Source organism: Dipodomys merriami, unplaced genomic scaffold, assembly GCF_024711535.1.
Source record: "Dipodomys merriami isolate MVZ:Mamm:240054 unplaced genomic scaffold, mDipMer1.0.p SCAF_11, whole genome shotgun sequence".
Lineage (NCBI taxonomy): Eukaryota > Metazoa > Chordata > Mammalia > Rodentia > Heteromyidae > Dipodomys > Dipodomys merriami.
The window spans coordinates 39,247,803-39,268,890 of record NW_027202382.1 but is presented as its reverse complement, the minus strand read 5'-3'; the positions used below and the strand labels follow the sequence as shown (position 1 = coordinate 39,268,890).

The window sequence follows — 21,088 nt, the reverse complement described above, 5'->3', positions numbered from 1 at the left end:
TGGCCAATCTTTCTGCTTAATCCCTCTAGTAGTTGTGAAATGCCCAGATTTGTGCTATTGGGCTGGGCCATGCAGTGTTCCCAAGCCCAGTTTATCCTTTGCATTTGTTTTAAACACCAGCCAGCTTGGTCTCGGGGTGGCTTCCCTGCCGGCATCATCGGGAGGGACCCATCACCTCCTCACCATTGGCTTGCCAGACATCACTGCAACATGACAACTTGCTCATCGTCTGCTTCATGGGCTGGGCAGAGAGGGCTCATTTTCCTCAGACAGACAGGAGCTGCTTCTTCAGGCTCTCTCAGTTACAGGGGGAAGGTTCTAAACCCGAGAGACTAAACATAGCAGCTATTCTAGTCTGACATTTGACTTCATGTGAAGTTTCAGATTCCTTGCCCCTGGCCTGGGAAGTCCCACTTGCTTTCTCCAGCTGGTTACAATGGAGAATTCTCGCCTTTTAAAGTATTGTTATTCACTCAAGGAAGGATCTCCAGAAAGGCCCAACAAAAACACACAAAGTCTGGGGGTGTGGCTCAAGTAATAGAGTGCCTGCCTACCAAGTACAAGGCTCTGAGTTCATACCCCAGTACTACCAAACAATGATTAAATATACAAAGAGGAATGGAAATTGAGCTACAGAATAGCAGCCTAGAAGGGACATTTGAACTGGCCTTGGTACCTGGGAGCTGTATTTTGTCCTTCCTTTCCAGAACACGAGGCCCCTGGGGGTTTCCCTCCCTGGTCCCTCACCAATTGTCTGTATGGTTAGGAGAACATACTGGCCTTCCGGACCAGCTATCCTCCACTTCTGCCCAACTCCTGCTTACCCTGCAAGTATCGATAAGGTACCCTCCATTCTGGGCAAAGTCCCTTACTTTTATCTAACTCCTGGATACCTCATATTAATTGATTTGACAGCTCTTTATGGGCATCTGCTCCAGGCCAGCCCCAGGCCATGTGCAGAAGGAACCCTGAGTTGAATCAGCTTCTGATGGCAAGAACGTCCTTGCTTTTCTGTCCCATCCCATAGAATCACACCAACCCCTCAAGACCTTGTGGAAGCACACCTGATCCCTGGCTAAGCTCTTCCCAACTTCTCCAAGCCTAGTTCTTCCCACTCCTGCCAACATCCTTGTCAGAGACAGTGTTGGCCACATCTAAGTACCTACCTTAGCACCTCATAGGGTTTGGCAGAGAAAAGCTCCCATTGAGAACTTGGGGAATGACCTAGTGGTGAGTGAGTGAATGATGAAAGGCACAAAACGGAGAAGATGTCCAACCAGAGCCTAAAAAAAAAAAAAGCAAGTCCCCTGCCAGGAGAATATTGAGCCCAGCAGACCAACAGCAGGAAATCTGATTGAGCGAGACCAGAGGAGGCTTTTTCTCAGATTAGAGTTCTCAGTGCCAAAAGGTAGGGAGTTTTATCACAGTAAGGGAGAGGAAATAAAACAGAAAATATTGAAAATAAATTGTCTCAGAAGCAAGATCCTCCAAGAATCAACTCAGTGTTAGTGATGAGGCAAGAAGCCCTGCCCCACAGGCATTGCCAGTGGACAGGTAAACCACCAACCTGCCCATACTCTGCGGAGGGCAGCGTCCACCTCAGGACAGAGAGTAAGAAGGGTTCCGATGGATTGAGGAGGCTTTTTCCATGGTGTGGACTTGCTACGTAGGAGCCAGACCCACTCCCCCAACATCTTCTCAGTCTCAACCACTCCATAAGATCAATGCTGCTATTATCCCAGGAGAGCTACTCAGAGAACTGAAGCAGCTTGCCCAAGGTCTTACAATAAGTGGTACAGCAAGAAAGCAAAACCAGGCCTATCTAGTAAGGGAGCCTCTTCCCAGCCCACATCAAATTCTCCCATCAGTTCTACCTGTATCCTGAGACATTTGTTTGCAGTGTGTTACATGGAAAGCAGTGTGGCTTAGGGTGGCTTTGGAGGTCATAGTCACTTAATCCCACTAATTTCTCATTCCCATCTTAAGGCACATGTTTATTGCCTGGACTAGACTTTAATGTCCTAACATAGGTAAGAATAATGATACTGGCCCAGGCGCTGGTGGCTCACGCCTGTAATCCTAGCTACCCAGGAGGCTGAGATCTGAGGATCACAGTTCAGAGCCAGCCCAGGCAGGAAAGTCTGTGAGACTCTTATCTCCAATAAACCACTAGAAAACTGGAAGTGGTGCTGTGGCTCAAGTGGGAGAGCGCTCACCTTGAGCTGAAGAGTGCAGAGAAAGCACCCAAGCCCAAAGCTCAAGCCCCACAACCGACAATAATAATGATGATGATGATGATGATGATGATGATGATGATGATGATACTGCTCTTCTGAACACCTGCTCTGTGCCTGGCATTGTGCTCAACAGTGCTCACATGCTCTTCCCAGACTGATGCCCAAGGTCTACTGTAAGGTCTACTGATGCGTAAGGTCATTTGTCCCTACTGTTGAGCAGGCGTGAAGGCTTTACCCTAAATACAAGCTGCTAGGATGGATGTTGGGACAAAGCCCTTGCTTCTTCTACCTTTACTCCCCTGTGGCTGGACTGCAACCACAGGCTGGTATCAGCCGCTTCCTTGGAGGAGCAAAGGCTGAACGCCAGCCTCCTTCAGACTTTTATCTGGGACTTCACTGACCATGTCCCAAATTTGATAGTTTTTTTCATTTTCTTGTTTGTTTTGGGTTTGATTTTTGAGTCAGGCTCTTTGTAGTTCAGGCTGTACTCAAACTTTTATTCTCCTTTCTCAGCTTTCTAAGTGCTAGAATTACAGACATATGCTATCACACCAGGATGGTGACTTATCATCATTTGATTTGTTGTCAATCTGATCAGGTCCATGTCTTCTGCAACATTGCATCCTATTTTATGTAGCACGCACACACACACACACACACACACACACACACACACACACACACACACACACACACACAATTTTATATAAGTAAAAATAGAAAATCTACAAAAGGAACTTCTCCCAAAAGCTACTAACAATATCCTACTTCCAATACAAAGTGTGATAGGGAGAAACAGGGCCTGGAAACAGTTGAAAGTGAGTTTGGGGGATATTGCTGCCCATCACTCACATGGATTTGTGGTTACAGACACCTCTTGGCCCCTTGGAGTGGCCTCAATCCTGAACCCACTGCAAGTGAACCACTGCTTGCACTTTCTTGGGAGACTGACAGAGTTTCTAGGTGGACAGCAGGTCGAGCCTTGGCACAGTAGTCCTTGAGAGGCCTGATGGAGTAAAGCAATCTGCAAGCAGCCAGGAGATTCACTTTTCAGAGACTAGAGAGAGAGAGGAAGCCTTCCCCAGGACTGTCAGCCACACATCTTCCATCACTCTCACCATGATGACAAGCAAGAGGTCTTCCCCATCTTAGGATCAAAATCATTAGGCCCTAGACTTCCTCTCCAGGCACAACTCTGAGATGTTGTCTCATGGCCTCACAAACTCTTTCCTTCCTTCACTCATTTGTCACACAGTGAAGTGGCCCAGAGGCCACAGTCCAAAGACACAAGGGAATGATACACATGTCCTACTTTCAGAGCACTCATCTGGGAGAGACAGCTAACAAACTACATGCTCATGGACATAGGTGTACTGGTCAGAGGATGCTGAGGATGCCTGAGGCTTCTCAGAGGAAGTGGACCTCAAGAGATGTTGTATATCACGTGGATCTGGGGGAGTGGAGAGGGGAGAGGCGTTCCAGGTAAAGAGACAGCATATAGAGAAATGAGGAGAGGAAACCTGAATAGGGACCAGAGGTATGTAGATAAGAGCCAGACGCCACACTATGGAGGTGGGCAGTGAATGACCAGACCTTGGGAGAGTTTGAATCATCGCTGGTAAATGACAGAACCGGGGAGGGGTGGTATCCATGGGAAGAACATTTATGCTGGGTGGGCCACAACAGGAAAGGGCAGCAGGAGCGGAGACAGGGAGACCACTAATGATCCTACAAGCAGTTCAGATGAGAACTGGCAACGTTCACTCATGGTGTAAGGCTAGGCTCTGGCTACATTGCTCCTCATCCAGGCAGCACTCTCCTGAAGTTCTTACTTCAGCCTGTGATTAAGGGAGTGTCCTCAGGTCTGTGGGCCATCAGTGGACACCTCCCTGTGCAGCACAGGTCATTTTAGCAAGGATGATGTACACTGTTATGCTAAACTAACTTTATAAAATGCAAGCCTCTGCATGGGTAGAGAACATCCTGTTGTTTAGCCAGCCACATAAACCTGCAAGAACCATGCACAGGCAGCTTATTAGGCCTTTTCCACCCAGGCTCCCATAAATAAATAGCAGAGTCTGTCCTAGTGCATCAGGGGCTAGAGTATGGAAATGGAGGCAATGTATAAATAATACATATTTACAAAACAAATATATCAATACATTAGTGTACAGCCAATACCAAATCAGCTAGTTTAACAGTGGTGGAAGCCACGGAAAGTCTGCAAAGTGATTGGCTTCCATCCATCAGTGCGCATCAGCATTAGAAATGACCGCCAAAGGGAGGGGGTCCTCCTGCCTGCTGACCTTGAGGCCTTTGGATTGAGGCAGTGGTGAGATTGCAGGTGGGCACCCTGGCACACCGCTCTGCTGCCACATGTGACACCTACAGCGGCCGTGTGTTCCCGCAGATGTCTTGAGGTCTGCCGCCAAGCAGAAGGCTGATTAGCACTGAGGTGCAGGATATAATGGGTTGCACCAACAGGAGAGATGTCTGGGTAGGGAGGAGGCTTTTCTCATTATGCAGATTCACTTAGACTTCCAGAGAGAGCCTGGGAGTTGACTTGCTGAGTGACTCTTCCCAGAGCCCTGTAACTTTCAGCTGTTCACCCCGAAGGTAGGGTTGGGTTTTCCAAAAGCTGACTCCATTTCTGCCACCCTGTTTTGAGCTCTGAACCCCACTGGGCATCTGGCCCTAGCATGTGGAACTCCAAAGAAGCTGACAGAATGGCCATTGGAGCAGGTGCCCGCCCCCCTTGACTGTAATGGCACAATGCTGGATTTCAGTATTTTAAATGAAAAATATATGCAGTTAGCTGTGCGCTGACAATGTCCTTGAGGATTTGACAGTGAGATTTTCCAGCAGTTGGTCTTCGTTAGGATCCTGGCGGTGTTTAATAAGGCAGTGGAACTGCTGGCACCTTGGGTTCCTGTTTGTTCTCCGAGGGCTCAGGGGCTGCTGCGGTAAGCACATCGACCAGAGCTGATCATTACAAGGGCGTACGCCACCATGAATAAAAATGTCACACGTTTTCCCATCTCACAGCGGTACAAAATGTCAGTCCTGTCAAACACACATTGCAGGGAGCTGTGTGCAGCCCGTACAAATTGGAGAGCTGCATATTCCCCCAGCCTTCTGATATTCTTCATTTGAAGCTGAAGAAAAACAGTTGTTAACCTATTAGCTAGGATTTTAAACTCTGCTGAGGCTCTGGATGGTAGACTTTGACACAGATAGAAATGTATTCCAGGGTCCAGGAATTTTAAACCAGGTTCTCCATCCATTTGTTCCCAGTGAAGAAAAAAAAAAAAAAAAAGCCCACCCCTCTGTCTAGTGCACCTGACTGTCTTTCTTTAACAGACACACTGGGGAAATTTTGGGATATTTCACATCTAAGCTTCCTATTGCTTTACCGCCTTCATTCTACTCAAAAAGTCTCTTGCTTTGGGGGGTGCCCTGAGGCTCAGCCTGGTATGCTAGGATATCTCCTGGTTGAGAGTTTTTCCTGATGAAAAGCAAGCCTCAAAATGTTGCCAGTTTTGAGAAGAGAATAACTCAAATGATGGGCACAATGACCATTTGGCCTGGCATTATTCAGATACTTGGTTGAAGGCCTGCTGAGAATGGGAAGGAGCCTCCTCACACTGGGTAGGCATTTACTTTGCACTTTACACATGCCAGGTCTGTGCCAGGAGCCAGTTGTGCAGGACTCCCTTCTTACAGAAAGGAAAAGGGAGGAGTATGTCACTCTTTAGAGCAGAAAGAGAGAGACTTCTCACAGAAGGGAATACAGGCCTGCGGGGTGAGCAGGAATCCATCACGTGGGCCAGGGACTGTGGGCTGATGGGCCCAGCGTGGTCGTGAGGGACCGGACAAGTGTTTGTACAGCTGGATAGAAGGGGCTGCTCATAGCAGGGTGGGAGAAGCGATTCACGAAGGCAAGGCCTGGGTCTTGAATAGCCACAGAGAGCCGGGATGTTCCTCTCCACTGGGCTACTGGTGCAAGGAGAGCAGTGTGGAGGTGGCAAGAGTCACCAGGCCTGTGAGGGATCACCGGACTTCCTTCCCAGATGGGGGCTCTTCTTATCTGAGCCACTGCAGAATCAGGAGACGGCTTTTATTTTAATTTCCTGGTAGCATACTGTTTGGGCTGGACATCATTCCATTCCAAGATGATAAATTAGTCTTGGTTTTGCTGAGCTGGCCCTGGCCCGTAGTGCACTGAGCAAACCTTCACCAAGCAGGGATAGGCAGCTGCAGAACTAGTCCTTCTGTATGTTCAGGACCCCAGGACAGACAGCTCCAAAGATGGCAGGGGGACAGCTACACCAAGGGAGAAGTGGCCTTCAGGCTCAAGAGGGTGTGTGTACTTCCCTCTCTGCCTTCCGCTGCTCAGTCTCTGGGAGGAATTTGTGCTCGGGAGCACACCTGCGCTCCAAGTGTAACTCTGACAGCTATGAGCTATACAGGACTCAGTGAGCCACACAGCCTCAATTTCTTTATCTGTCAAATGGGGATGGCACCTTTTATCCAAGTTGTTGAGATTATTAGAGACTTGACACACAGAGATTATTAGAGACTTTACACACAGAGCTCCTAGCATAGAACCTGGTACACAGCAAGGACCAAGACACAGTGGAAATGGTAGCCCTTGTTGACATCATCGCTGCCAACATCTGGAAGCCCTTCCTCTTACCTCCCTGAGCCCCCACCTCCTGAGAGCACCACTGAGGTCTCCTTGATGGAATCCCAGATGGCTATCCCAGTGTAGGTAGCAGCAAGGCATCTGCCTCCCGCTTCTTTCTGGGCAAAGAATGGCACATGTCAACAGAGCTCCTCGCCCCTGCCCAGCCACCGTCACATCTGGTACCCGCCCTCCAGCCACCAATGGGATGCCACCTATTCAGACTGTGCACCTGCACTGACTAAAAACAAAGGGTTCCCTCCCCCTGCCCCATGCTGGTCCTCCCCCCCCATTCCCCCTCCCCTGCACTCCCCCAAGCAGCTAGGGTCACCAGGCCGCCACACAGCCATCCTTCCCAGCTGCCTGGCTGCTTTTGTTCAGCATGTGAACTTCCCCGTCAGCCAAGCTCCTTGCACGGGAAGTAATCAGGGATCTTGACAAGGCTTCAAACCACAAATGCCACTACAAATTAACCAGCACCACTACAAAATACTACTCCTGTCAACATCGGGGAAGAATGCACTACTCTTCAGGACCAATCTGAGACGGCTTTCAGCTCAGCACTCACACGCAGCGAAGAGGGTGCTGGCCCAGCTGGAGAGAAAAGGCTCTGAGGCGCCTTGTTGTGGAGTGGTGAGCCCTGAGTCCCGAGGTCACCCTCTCCAGACATGGCTCTCCTGGACCCCACATCAGGGGCTGTGCTCATTGTCCAGGGCCACCTTCCCTCCCAACTACCCCCTCTCTCAGCCCCCTGGCAGGGAGCTCCTCAGGACAGAAAGTAGTAGGGCACACTGGAGTCCAGCAGCATTCACACTATGCAGTGTGAATGTGGGCAAGGGGCTCTGGTTTTCCTGTCTGTTGAGTGGATCACAGCAGAGCCTCCCTACCAGGGTTTGTAGCAGCAACAGGGGGATTCTGAGTAGCACCGGCCCATGGAGATGCTCCCAGCTTTCCCTATAAAGACACGTGTGTGAGTGGACGCTCACCAGATGGATACTTGATCTCAGCCCTCCCATGCAGTATTTTGCAGGAATGTCTCCCCAAACAGTAGCTCATTGCCTCAACAGATGCTTCAGGGCCAAGGTCCTTGGTTCTGCTGGGGTGCCCAGAGCATGGGCCATATCACACCAGTGTGCTCCAGCTGGCCTTGCCGAAACGTGGAGGCCCAGGCAAGCTTTGGATCCTCCCCAACAAGCAGACCAGCCCAGTTGAGGCTGGATGAAGAAGACTGGAAATAATGACAGGAGTTGGGGGATAGGCAAAAGCTGTGTCTGACAGAGCTGGCTGGGCATTTCAAAGGAAACATTCTACAAAAATATCACTTCAATACACTCCCTTTTGGAGGCATATCAAAAGAAGCCCTCTTTTATTTCCATACCTTGCATAATAGCAGATTTTTAGTCCCAAAGAGTAGCAGAGCCTTGCTCCTAGCCCAGAGGGCCTTTGTAAAGCTGCAGAAAGCTTTGTCTTCCCTCCTAACTGGGTCCGTTTCACGCACAGGTCAGAGCATTGATGTGGCTACTCGCCAGGAAAATTAGCCAGGTGAACTCTTCCCTCATTAAACAGCGACAGAGTTTAATTGTGATTCTCTCACACCCTCTCCATGCTGGGCAGCATATCTGGTTGGTGCACATCTCCAGGAGGAACTGAGAGACCCCAGGTTCATTTCCATCTTCCCATTGGAGAGCTAAGGCCTCTTCCTTGGGGCCAGGTAGCATCTGGTAGGGAAGAAATGATTCAGATCAGTTTAGACAGGAGATTGAGGTCCCCTGTAGGTCCAGTCTCAGAAGCTAGCTCTCTTGTGCACCAGCCCTGTTGGGCACATGTCCCCTTCAGTGCCATCAGCAAAGAGAGCTGCCTCCTGGACAGCTGCCTTCCCAGGCTACCCCAAGCTTGGCATACCCAACCCTTAGCCTTCAGCAAAGCTGGTTGAGCTCTGTGGCCTCCCCCATCTGTCCTCTTTGATCTCATCTGCACCATTCTACAGGTGTGGTGTGGCCTGTCCCAGTTGACCCTAGTGTTGAGCCTATGTAGCTCTGTATTCCCAACAGTGAGATGGGATCGCTGGTTCTAGCCTCCCAGGGATGGTGAAGTCAGGGGCAGCCTCCACTGGGGATGGAGTGAATCCCTGTGTCAGTTCTGACCAGCTGGAAATTGAGATGAGCTCACTGACCTTCCTTGTAGGTTTGTCATCTACTCTAAGTGACTCTGGGCTAGTCCTGGCCTGCCCTCATCTGTAATCCAGGGGTAGAACCCCCAATCTCCACAGTGGATTCCCTGAGCTAGCAAATGTGCCAGGCAGGCAGGAAGAGCCTTGGCCATGCCCATACCACCTGCAGACTGGCCCCCTCTGCATTAAGGATGCCCTACCATGTGTACCAGTGTGCCAGGTACACTGTACTCTCTGCCCCCAAGACAGCACCTGGCAGTTGAGCATCTTCTATGCTGCGGTTCTGTGCAGAATGCCCGCTCATCCATGCCACCCAGGTAATTAAGTTGATATTCCAACACAGCTTCCCCTCCTGACCTTTTGGAAACTATGTTTTACTGCATCAACAAATTAACTGCAAATCAGATGTTGTCCTCATAAATGTGGGTTTCATATCCAATGAACATACTCGCCTGGCCTTCATGGTTGACAGATAGAAACACCAAGGGCCAGACCAGACCAGCACAGGCCAAAGAGTGCCTCTCTCCTCTGGAACCTCCATGTCAATCACACTTTAGAGTGTCCCTACTTGTGGTCACCTCTCCCAGCAGTCCTAGCACGGCCATAGCTAGTTGACAATATGGAGGCTTGGGCAGGAGTCACTGCCGGAGGGGAGTGTCCAGCTCACCAAGGACTCTTAGGTATCCCTGATTGTGACTCCCATGTACCTGAAAGAAAGCCCAAACTTCTTAGCCTGATGGTCAAGACACTCTTTTATCTGGTTCCCTCAGTCTCTTCCCAAGTCCAGGCCTGGCCTGGCCTCTCCTCATTTCCAGCCTCACTCCCCTCTTGGTAGAGCACCGTGTCTCTGCCATATACACAGCCCCAGTCTGGGAGAAGGGTCCTGTCTCTTTACCTCCTGGGACACTGGCATCCTCATGTCCCAACTACCCAAGTCCTGTTCACTCAATGGGCCCCTGACCTAGAGCACTGTAGACCCCACTGTTAAATGAGCAATCAAACCATGTGCCTTCTTTGCAAAGTGTCAGAATAGATGCTCAAATAAAGAAGGAAGAGAAAGACACCCGTCACTCTCTTTCAAGCCTTTTCTCTTAAGATACACATCCCTAACAACAGAAGGGACAAGGATTAGAAAAAATCATGTCAGGAAGGATTCCAAATGACTAGATATTTTGTTGAACAAGCATGGCACACTGAACTAAGAAAACCTGCTTGTTTTAGTTCTTGCTACTAGCTGTGTGACCTCATAGTAGTCCTTTAACCTCTCTGTTTCCAGTCCATAATAGAAAGAATCCTTTTCTAACTTTCCTTTCCAGGGAAGGGAAGGTTCAAAAGGAAGATGAGAAGCAGAAGTGCTTTGAGAGGAGAACACATCATATAAATGAAAGAGGTTATTGTTAAGTTTCAGGGTCCTTCAACAGTCTAGCTAACAGCGTACACCTTGAAAACAAGGTCCTGGTGTCCCCAGGATTTTTCTGGGACTACCTGTGAGTCTGATGGGAAGATAGGATCAGATGGTCTCATTTTGTCCTCAGGCTCACAGCCGGGCCTCCTGCTGCTACATGGAATTTTCTCCTGCTCCAGAAGAGTCAGTGAGACTCAGGGAGGTGGGCTATCTCATGCATGTGGTGGAGCCAGTGCTGACCTCAGCCAGAAAAGAGTCGAGAAGATTAGGTCCATCTCTTTATAACTCAAAGAATATTTCTTAGGGCCTAAGTTCATATCCTCTCACAAAGAAAGATACTTTTCCACTTTGCATCCCCTCCACACTCTGTTGTTGAAGGATAAGAGCTGTGTGTCTTATCCTCCTCTGAATCCCTGGGCCTTGGCCTCTGGTAATTGTTTCATCAACACATTTGGGAAGTTGCCTTCCACTTGCCAGAGTAAATGTGCTTCCCTCTAGAGGTGACCTCAGGAAGGACTGTCCGGCCTGCCACAGTCCAGTCCACTGGGAGGTGCCAGACATATGGTTAACTGAACTCTTCTTAGCCAAAGACTGTCCAAGTCCCAATTCTTTTGATCTCAGGAGACAGCAGTGCGTGTAGCCATATATCCAGCCAGCCAGGGAATTGAGGACTCCATAGGACTTGATTTCTGTAGGAAGGGCTCTGGACCACACTGCTCTGCTCCTGTGTTAAAATTCTAGAGTTGCCGTACTACCTCCCTTGTCACCAGCAAGTGGTGGATTTAAAGTCAAGAGACCTGAGCCCCACTCTGCTCCCCGCACTTCATAATCACTACCAGACAGGGGCGTGGGCTTTCCCTCTCCTCAGTCTGTTCCTTGTCAGTGAAAGGACAGGCTCCCCAGGAAGATGAGCAGGCTCGGGTGTTGGCTGTGGGCTTTGGGTGCACAGAGCCTCACACGTTGGCAGCAATGGGGTAGCTCTAGGCTCACAGCGATGCTCATTGCTTAAGTCCTAGCAGGGACTGCAGGAGTCCTGCAGTCTACACTCTTGTGGTGCCATGCTCCCTTAAGTGTCAAGTACAGCTTCTCAGACACTCGGGCTACTGTTCTGGAAAGAGGTCTGGGTTTGTTTTGTTTTTGAGGTGATCCTTCCCTAGCTTCTCTCTTCACCCCCTCTTCCCACCAAATTGCAACCACTCGTCCACTATGATCTATTCTAGTCCCCACCCCCAACAAAGTACTTAAATCTCTCCATAACTCCCCACGTGTCTGTCCCCAACAGGCAGCCACCCCAGCATCACTGGGGAACTGCAGCTATGGCCAAGAAGCTCTCCACTCTCTCCCCTAAGAGACAGAGCCCCTCCATGCCGCACAGACCCTCTGTGAGGAGCTGCGATATGCTAGCATTCCCTCCATAGAGCCCTCAAGGCTGTGCTCACAGATGAGGACGCTGAGCCCCAGGGCTCGCCCAAGCCACCCAGCAATGAGCGAGGCTGGGAGCCAGGCTTCTGTGGTGAGAGGCTCTCCACACATTGAATATTCTAGTGTCTAAAACCACTCTCCCCTTGTGACTGCTGTGTAATCCCTTGACACTCCTCTAGAACCTTGCTGGAACCCAGGACCCATCCCCAGCGCCCACCCTCTGTGACAGGGCATCCTGGTCATTGGTACAACCACTCCCTTCTTTCTCCTTCAGTCCCAGGGACTCTCTACCACCTCCTGCTGAGAGTTCCCCTTTCTTCTAGTGGCCACCCCAGGAAGCTGTATCTGCCCAGCATCCTGTGTCAGCATATGTAGAGGACTAGAAAGCCTAGCTGCCTCTCCCTGATTATTTCTTCTGGGTCCTCTGACTAGATCCTCAGTGCTGAAAACCCACAGGGAAGATTCAGGCTATTCTGGTGGGGTTTTGTTTTTATCTATCTACTTAGACTCCTATGCCACTATTACCCTCCTTGGTATCTTTAGAGCACATACCCCTGCTCACTCTGCCAGCTTCTGGACTGGGTATGGCTGAGGACTGCTTTCTGGCTCCATTTATAAGTGCAGTTGTGAAAGAACAAGCACATCTGCAGAACAGAAAGTTACTTAGAAAAATGAGGGAAGGGGGCTGGGAAGGTGGGTCAGTGGTAGAGCGCTTGCCTTGCATGCCTGAGGCCCTGGGTTCGACTCCTCAGAATAAGCAAAAAGAAAAAAACTGTAAGTGGCACTGTGGCCCAAGTGGTAGAGCACTAACCTTGAGCTGAAGAGCTGAGGGACAGTGCCCAGGCCCAGAGTTCAGGCCCCACGACTGGACCCCCCCCCCAAAAAAAAAGAAAAAAGAAAGAAAAATGAGGAAAGAAATCGGGTGTCCGTGGCTCACACCTGTAATCCTAGCTACTTGGGAGCCTGAGATCTGAGGATCTCGGTTCAAAACCAGCCCGGGCAGGAAACTCCATGAGATTCTTATCTCCAATGAACCACTCAGAAAACCAGAAGTGGCACTGTGGCTCAAATGGCAGAGTGCTTGCCTTGAACTTAAGAGCTGAGGACAGCACACAGATCCAAAGTTCAAGCCCCATGATGACAAAAAAAAAAAGAAAAATGAGGGAAGAAATAACAAGTTTGACCTTACATCATCTTGAAAATAAAATAAATAAATAAAAAGAAAGTTACTTAGAGATTGTAGAGGACTAACTTTTCTTGTGCCAGGAAGTTTAAACCAAAAATCAGTAGCTGAGTACCTATCATATGTCAAGCTATATGATAGACCCAGTAGTAGTAGTAGTAGTAGTAATATGTACCCAGGGTTCACTCCTGTAATCCTAGCTACTTGGGGGGGGGGGGGGGGGAGGGAGGGGGAGGGGCAGGGTATCTGAGGATTACAATTCAAAGCCAGCCAGGCAGGAAAGTCTGTGAGACTCTCATCTCCAATTAACCACCAGAATACCAGAAGTGGTGCTGGTGCTCAAAGTGGTAGAGCCCCAGCCTTAAGCTGAAGAACTCAGGGACAGTGCCTAGGCCCCAAGTTCAAGCCCTAGGATCAGCACCTAAAATTAAATAAGTAAATAATAAGGGCCTCATATTCTTGCTTAGTTTTGTTTTTTGTTGTTGTTGTTGTTGTTTTTTTTTGCTTAATGCTGGCACTCTACCACTTAAGCCACATCTCCACTTCCAGTTATTTGCTGGTTAATTGGAGATAAGATTCTCTCAGATTTTTCTTCCTAGTTGGACTTCAAACCGTAATCCTCATATCTCAGCCTCCTTAGTAGCTAGAATTACAGGTGTAATTCTAGAATAGGATATAGAACTTTCTGGTGGTGGTGGTGGTGGTGGTCATGGGGCTTGAACTAGGGCCTGGGTGGGCACTGTCCCTGAGCTTTTTTTTTTTCTTTTTTGTCAGTTGTGGGGCTTGAACTCAAGGCCTGGGCTCTGTCCCTCAGCTTTTCAGCTCAAGGTGAGCACTCTACCACTTGAGCCACAGTGCCACTTCCAGTTTTCTGAGTGGTTTATTGGAGATAAGAGTCTCACAGACAGCCGGGTGCTGGTGGCTCACGCCTGTAATCCTAGCTACTCAGGAGGCTGAGATCTGAGGATCGCGGTTCAAAGCCAGCCCGGGCAGGAAAGACCGTGAGACTCCTATCTCCAATAAACCACCAGAAAACCGGAAGTGGCGCTGTAGCTCAAGTGGTAGAGTGTTCGCCTTGAGCTGAAGAGCTGAGGGACAATGCCCAGGCCCAGAGTTCAAGCCCCATGACCGACAAAAAAAAAAAAAAAAAGAGTCTCACAGACTTTCCTACCCTGGCTGGCTTTGAACCTCGATCCTCAGATCTCAGCCTCCTGAGTAGCTAGGATTACAGGCATGAGCCACTGGCGCCTGGCTTCCCTAAGCTTTTTTGCTCAAGGCTAGAGCTCTACTACTTTTAGCCACAGCTCCACTTTCAGTTTTTAGGTGGTTAATTGAAGATAAGAGTCTCATGGCCCTTCTTGCCTGGGCTGGAATCACGATCTTCAGATCTCAGCCTTCTGAGTAGCTAGAATTATAGTAATGAGCCACTGGCGTCCAGCCAGAACTTCTTATAAAGAGTTCATAGTTGTTGGTTTGGGGTTGTTGTTGTTCTTATTGTTGTTGTTGTTTTCTGGCTTGGGTGGTATTTTTTTCATTGCTGAAACACACCAGCCTTTGCCGTGTTGACAGGCACTGTGAATCTCCAGAAGGAGCCAGACAGCAGACTTGTCTAGCTAGAACACCCCAGCATACGTCTCAGAGCCACGTTTCCTGATAGAAATCTTCCTCTGAGGTGGTTTAAGCTGGGTATGTGTTTTCTTAAGTTCATTCTGGAAACAAGTATACAAGATGGTTTGGGAGAGGGTTGGGCTGAGGTTGGAAAAGCTGCTAATGAATGGTAGTCACAGTTCATGTCCAGTGGTGGTACTGTGGAAGAGCCAGACTTGCATCTTCTCACTGAATCTACAGTGCTGTCCATTACCCCAGCTTCACAGACGGGGACAGTGAGGTGACATCAGAATGGCCAGGCCATGTACTAGTGTAACCTGGAGGGTAGATGGGATTCTGTCCTAAGATGTCTAACCCCAGAGGCCTGAGCACTGTGACACTATCATCTCCAAAATAACCAGCAATGAGCAAGGCTGGAGGAGTAGTTCAAATGATAGAGCACTAGCCTACCAAGCAGAAGGTCCTGAGTTCAAACCCCAGCATTAACAAAACTTAAAAAAAAAAAAAAAAGATCCTCCTGTCTTTTGCCTTTTGTACATAGGCGTGTACAATAATAATAAATACAAAATATTTCAACACGTAATCAGTGTAAAACTATTGATGTATTTTCTCTCCCTCTCCTTGTATGTCTCCCTCTCCCTCTCCGTCCCTTTCTCTCCTCCTCTACCTCTCTCTCTCCCTTTCACTCTCTCTGTCCCTCTCTCTCTTTCCCTTTCCCCCTCTACTTCTCTCTCTCCCTTTTACTCTTTCCCCCCCTCCCTCTCCTTCCACCTCTCTCTCTCATCTTTTTGGTGCCAGTCCTTAGGTTTGAACTAGGCCTAGGCACTGTCTTTCAACTTCTTTTGCTCAAAGCTAGTGCTCTACCACTTGAGCTCCACTTCTGGCTTTTTGGATATAAGAGTTTCACAGACTTTCTTGCCCAGCCTGTCTCTGAACCATGATCCTCAGACCTCAACCTCTTGAGTAGCGAGGATTATAGACATAAGTCACCAGCATCCAGCTTTATGTTCTTTTATAATACTGAATCTCTGAAATCTTCATCACAAGTGGATATTGGCTCTTGTATTGGCCACTCCAGGCCTAATCATTGTCAAATGGAAGTATATCTTTGGGATATATCTTTAGGTGACTGGAAGCTAGCAGAGGTTTCTGGGGTTCTTGATGTTGGTCTTGTATGAATTTTCACTGCTTACCCATCTCCAACACCTGTTCAGGCATCTAAATGGACCGTTAAAAGGAGACGGCATGACTTTGGAGACAAAAGTTTTAGGGGAGAGCTGGGAGAGCTGAGAAATCTATGCTGTATTGTTTTCTATTTAAATTCTGGTTTCAAAAGTCAAGAATTCTGTGCAAACTACATTCATTCAATAGACACTTGTTGAACAGGTATTTGTTTTCTAAGTTCCATACAGCCTTCTGTAGAGACATGGGAACAAATTTTTAAAAGATATGCAGGTGAGTGTCCAGGTGATATACTTCACAATAATAGGGTCTTGAAAAACAAGTGCACACTTGCCAGGTCTTTTGGGATGGGGTAAGTCTTCCTCACAGGGTAGGCAGGAGACAAAGCACAAAAGCCAAGGACCACTTAGGAATCTTCTCAGGGAAGATAAGAGAAAGTCTGTGTGGGACATAGCAGTGACCAGGTCTTGGAGGAGATAGAAAACTGTCCCAGGATAAGCTATCACCCTACAATAGGAGGGGACATTAGAGGTTTTGAATATGGATGAGTTGTGTCATACGGCAGTTTAGAAGGAACCTTGGCCTGTATGGAGAATATCGGAGATTAGAAAAGGAGGCCCTGGTGGGAGATGACTACACTAATCCAGGCCAAAACCAAGGCCAGCATTAAAATTTAGCCACAGGGCTAAATTTTAGCCCTGGTGGCTCACACATGTAATCCTAGCTACCCAGGAGGCTGAGATCTGAGGATCATGGTTTGAAGCCAGCCCAGACAGGAATCTGTGATACTCTTACTTCCAATAAACTACAAAAAAAAACAAGAAGTGGTACTGTGGCTCAAGTGGTAGAGCGCTCACCTTGAGCTGAAGAGCGCAGAGACAGTGCCCAAGCCCAGAGTTCAAGCACCACGACCAAAAAAAAAAACAAAAGTTCAGAGACAGTGCCCAGGCCCTAAGTTCAAACCCTAGAACCAGAGCGCATGTGCGTGCGCACGCACACACACGCGCGCACACACACACCACACACACACACAATTAGATGAGGGGATAGCCCCAGAAAATGGACAATGGAGGTAGAGGGAGCAGGAAGCATTAAGGATGGACCTCCAGCTTTGGCCAGAGGCTTTCTCCCAGGCGGTGTGTGGAAAAGCATCAAACCTTCTCAGTGTGTACTGATGTTTCAAGTTTCCACTTTAATGCAGCCACAAAGACTTCGTCCCACTCGGCCGCCACCTCCCAAGATCCAGCGCTGGAGGCCCGTGAGTAGCTGGTGGTCGTGCCCCCTGCCCTGCCTAACACTGCCTGAGCCCTTCATCCCGGCCTCACTAAACCTCGGGAGTGTGGCCTCCCCTGCCTGGCTCAAGAAAACCGGGAAGTGGGTTTTTTCAGCTTCCCTTGCTGTGTGGCATGAACTCGTACTTGCATTTTCCGGGCTTCTCTCTCCTTTTTCCTGAATCAGTTTACTGACTCGCAGGTCAGAGCTGTAGGTAGCTGGGGTGGCAGTGTGCCACGTGTGTCACGTGAGCAAATGTCTCAGGATGAGCTGTATTTTCTAGCTAGTGAGCTTTAAAGCCTTCTTCCAACTGCTGCTGCCTCACAAAGGAAGCCGGAGCCTGGCAGCAGGGGTCTCGTGCTGCCAGATCTTGGTTTGGAAATGTATTTGATGTACTGGGGGCGGGGGGAGCCTACACCTTGAGAATGGAGACGGGAACCACCCCCTGCCAAAGCTCACAAGGACAAGGAGAGAGCGGGGGATGCAGGGTGAGCCCTATCCAGGTATTTTAACGAGGAAGGGAACAGACAGGTCCCGGATGTGGGTCCTGTGTCTGGCACTGTGGTTGTTTCCTTGTATGCCCAGACTGATTGTTCTGAGGCATAACACCACCAATGGTGCCTACACTTACAAAACTTGCCAGGACTATTTGGTGATGGTAACTCACTAAAGCAGAGTTTCCCAGTCTACTGTCCAAAGCAGCCACCTCTGCGTGGCCAAGCACCAGGGGCCATTTCCCACTAAAGCGCCCTTATACATTGGCATCCCACCCTTCTGGCACACTTGTCCAGGTCCATCTTGTGCTGACACAGAGTCCAGACAGTGCAGGTAACCAAGCCCCATATCTGCTTTAAGTCCTTAGCATACACTCTCAACATGCTTTCTTTAGCTGCTCTCTGCGTGGAGGCTGGTGTTTTCTGGTGCCATCTCCTCCCCTTCCCCACCATGTGAGGGAGTTATACATCTGTGGGGCGGGGTAGGGGCCTTAAGTGGCTTTATCTGTGACTGTCACGAGTCTGTAGTTCCCGCCACCTGATATGATGGATCATCCAGTGCCCCCATCAGCACAGCTGTGCAGGGGCTGGAATGTGTCTGCTCACTGTCCCAGGAGACATGGCACAAGCAGCAAGAAGACCTTCCTGGAGGATGGGGAAGCCCTTCTGGGTAACACTTTGTGCTATGTAATGAGTGTTTCAGAACAGACATTAGCAGCATGGCTTTGGAAGTCAACAAAGCTAGACTGTGTACCCCTGGACGCTCTCTGAACCACCCTTCTCTCTGTACCAGGCCCATTCTTAGAGGTGTTTGGTGGAGATGAAAGTGGATGATACTTGAAGAGCACCCAGCACTGGGTTAGCACCCAGTAGCAGTTCTTAGTCTTACCAGGCTTTACATCTTAAAATTTGTCATTAAAGCCAGGCACTGGTGACTCACACCTGTAATCCTAGGAAAGACTCTTTTCTCCAATAAACCACCAGAAAACTGGAAGTGGTGCTGTAGCTTAAGTGGTAGAGCGTTCGCCTTGAGCAGAAGAGCTGAGAGACAGTACTCAGGCCCAGAGTTCAAGCCCCATGACTGACCCCCCCCCCAAAAAAAAAAAAACTTGTCATTAAAAACATACACATACAAAACAAGACAAAAAAAAAATCATTTGGCCAGGTATTGATAGCTCATGCTACTCAGAAGGCTGAGATCTGAGAATCACAAGTCAAAGCCAACTTGGGCAAGAGAGTCTATGAGACTTACCTCCAGTTAATTACAAAAAAGCTGGAAGTGGCACTTTAGCTCAAAGTGGTAGACATTAGCCTTGAGCCCAAAACCTCAGAGACAGTGCCCAGGCCCTAGTTTAAGCCTTAGGACTGACCTACACACACATACACACAATCATTTGGGTCAGGTGCTGGGTGACTTGTGCTTGTAACTTAGGTACTCAGGACACTGAGATCTGAGGATCAAGGTTTGAAACCAGCCTAGGCAGGGAAGTCAGACTAATTAATCATCGAAAAGCCAGAAGTGGAGTTGTGGCTCCAGTGGTAGAACATTAGCTGTTATGAGAAAGCCAAGCAAGAATGCAAGGCCCTGAGCTCAAGCCCCAGTACTGGCGCGCACACGCGCGCACACACACACACACAGGCGCACGCACACACACACACACACACACACACACACACACACACACACACACACACTTCATTTAAGATTTTACAGCCCCTGCCCCCCTCCCAATCATTGTTAGGTGCCTCATCCCAATTATTCTCACAGTAAGTAGCTCTATAAAGTAGGCATTGTCACTGCCCATTTTACAGATGAAAAACAGATGCTTAGTAATTAAACCCAAGTCCTTTACCAGAGATCACCAAGCTGTAGTACCCTATTTCCTCAGCACCCCCAAACTCCCTGGAACCTCCATCTCTATAGAAAGAGCTGGACTTAGCATTTAGGGTTAGGGCAAAGTCTTAATTAGAGAAAAAAATTAATTCCTTAGTAGCCAGCTAGGCTTACTTTGAAATCTCCAGCCGTGTAGGTCCCAGCAGGACACAGAGGACAAGAATCACCCTTTTGGGGGTATATACCAGTGTGTTTAGGCCTGTATGAGGCACATGAGTGGTGGTTGTCTCATTTGTCCTTATTGTAGCCCACAGCAGGCAGAAGCATTTCCGCCATAGAGCGGCCAGGCCTACCTCTTGTGCCCCTCACCACACAGCTCTCAAGCCAGTGAGGAGCTCAGTTCTTAGGGGCCTGGGATCGAGGGAAGATACGGAGTCAGTCCCCATTGAGAAACTCAAGTCCTGGAAATGGCCAGAGTGGATTCTGTTTTGTTACCACTGTGGGTCCCCATGCAGAATAGGGAGTGTCTGGCCCATCCACTGATACCTGAGGACTTCGGGAGGCAGAGGTGGCTCCTGAAGAAGTCTGCGTAGCAGCTGCGCCTGCTCCTGGCCTGGGCAGGCAGTGACTAGCCTGGCGCTCGGTTCCCTTTCCACTGGGTTTACGGTGTGCCTGCCCTGGACTTCCTGGCCATGTAACCTTAGAGAAGACCCTTGCTTGCTTTCTCTAAGCCTTAGTTGTATCATCTGTGAAGTGAGTTTAGCAATGCTCACATGATGAAGCTAGTGAGGGCATATCTGTGGCCTGGATAGAGAGAGAGAGAGAGAGAGAGAGAGAGAGAGAGAGAGAGAGAGAGAGAGAGAGAGAGTGTGATTCAGGCACATATCCTTGAACCTTTGGGAGCCCTAAAAGATTTATGCTTTCTGGGGCCCAAAGGCTGCAGGCCATCCAAGCTGCTAAGTCTGCGTGCATTCAAGCAAGCAGTTCCAGCAGTCACCACGGCACCCTGGGTGGGAGCCAGGGAGGCCTAGGGCACCCCCTCCCAGGGTCTCAGAGAGGTGGTGTCCACACCAGGACGTGGCCCAGCCAGCCCTTGCTGGGTCACATCACCTAGGTCAACAGTGGGGCCGCTGGCCACCCAGCCTTACTGCAGGGAGATTTGCAGCCTGGCACAAGTGTCTGGAGTTCAGTTATGAACAGAGGATTTGGATTCCCTTCTTAAAAGAAGGAAAACAACAACAACAAGCAGCAAACCATGCTGGTGTCTCACCCATGAAGGGCAGTGCTGGGGCTCACAGGAGAGAGGCAGGCTGTGGTCGGCCTGCATACGAAGCACTTTATAAGCTCTGTATTTATTATTTCTTGCTCACCATTAAAGTCAAATGTACTCGTGCTTTTGTATTCAATGCACATTTAACCCTGCCGACTTAGATTTCTCAGGTTTTAAATCCAGCGGGAATTGGCTGGCTTCCCAACTTTCCCCTCCGGTCCCCCCGAACAGAGCTGGAAATCCCTGTTTAGCATTTTCTCCCCGGGCACCACTGGGATCCTGGCTGTGGTGGGCCGCCCCTGTGTGTGTGCGGGTGGCTTTTCTCCT

The 21,088-nt window shown here is 49.2% G+C and overlaps 1 protein-coding gene across 7 annotated transcripts in view; it reads left to right on the top strand.

The window, feature by feature from the left end:
- Positions 1–21,088, top strand: part of Dennd1a (DENN domain containing 1A) — a 482,983-nt gene that overhangs the window by 440,013 nt on the left and 21,882 nt on the right. For 4 of the 7 annotated variants that reach the window (XM_070013281.1, XM_070013264.1, XM_070013288.1 and 1 more), the window contains one exon: positions 17,093–17,149. The exons of the other annotated variants lie outside the window; for them this stretch is intronic. In XM_070013281.1, coding sequence (XP_069869382.1) covers positions 17,093–17,149 — 57 coding nt within the window. The remainder of the gene's footprint in view (positions 1–17,092; positions 17,150–21,088) is intronic. 7 annotated transcript variants of the gene reach the window in all.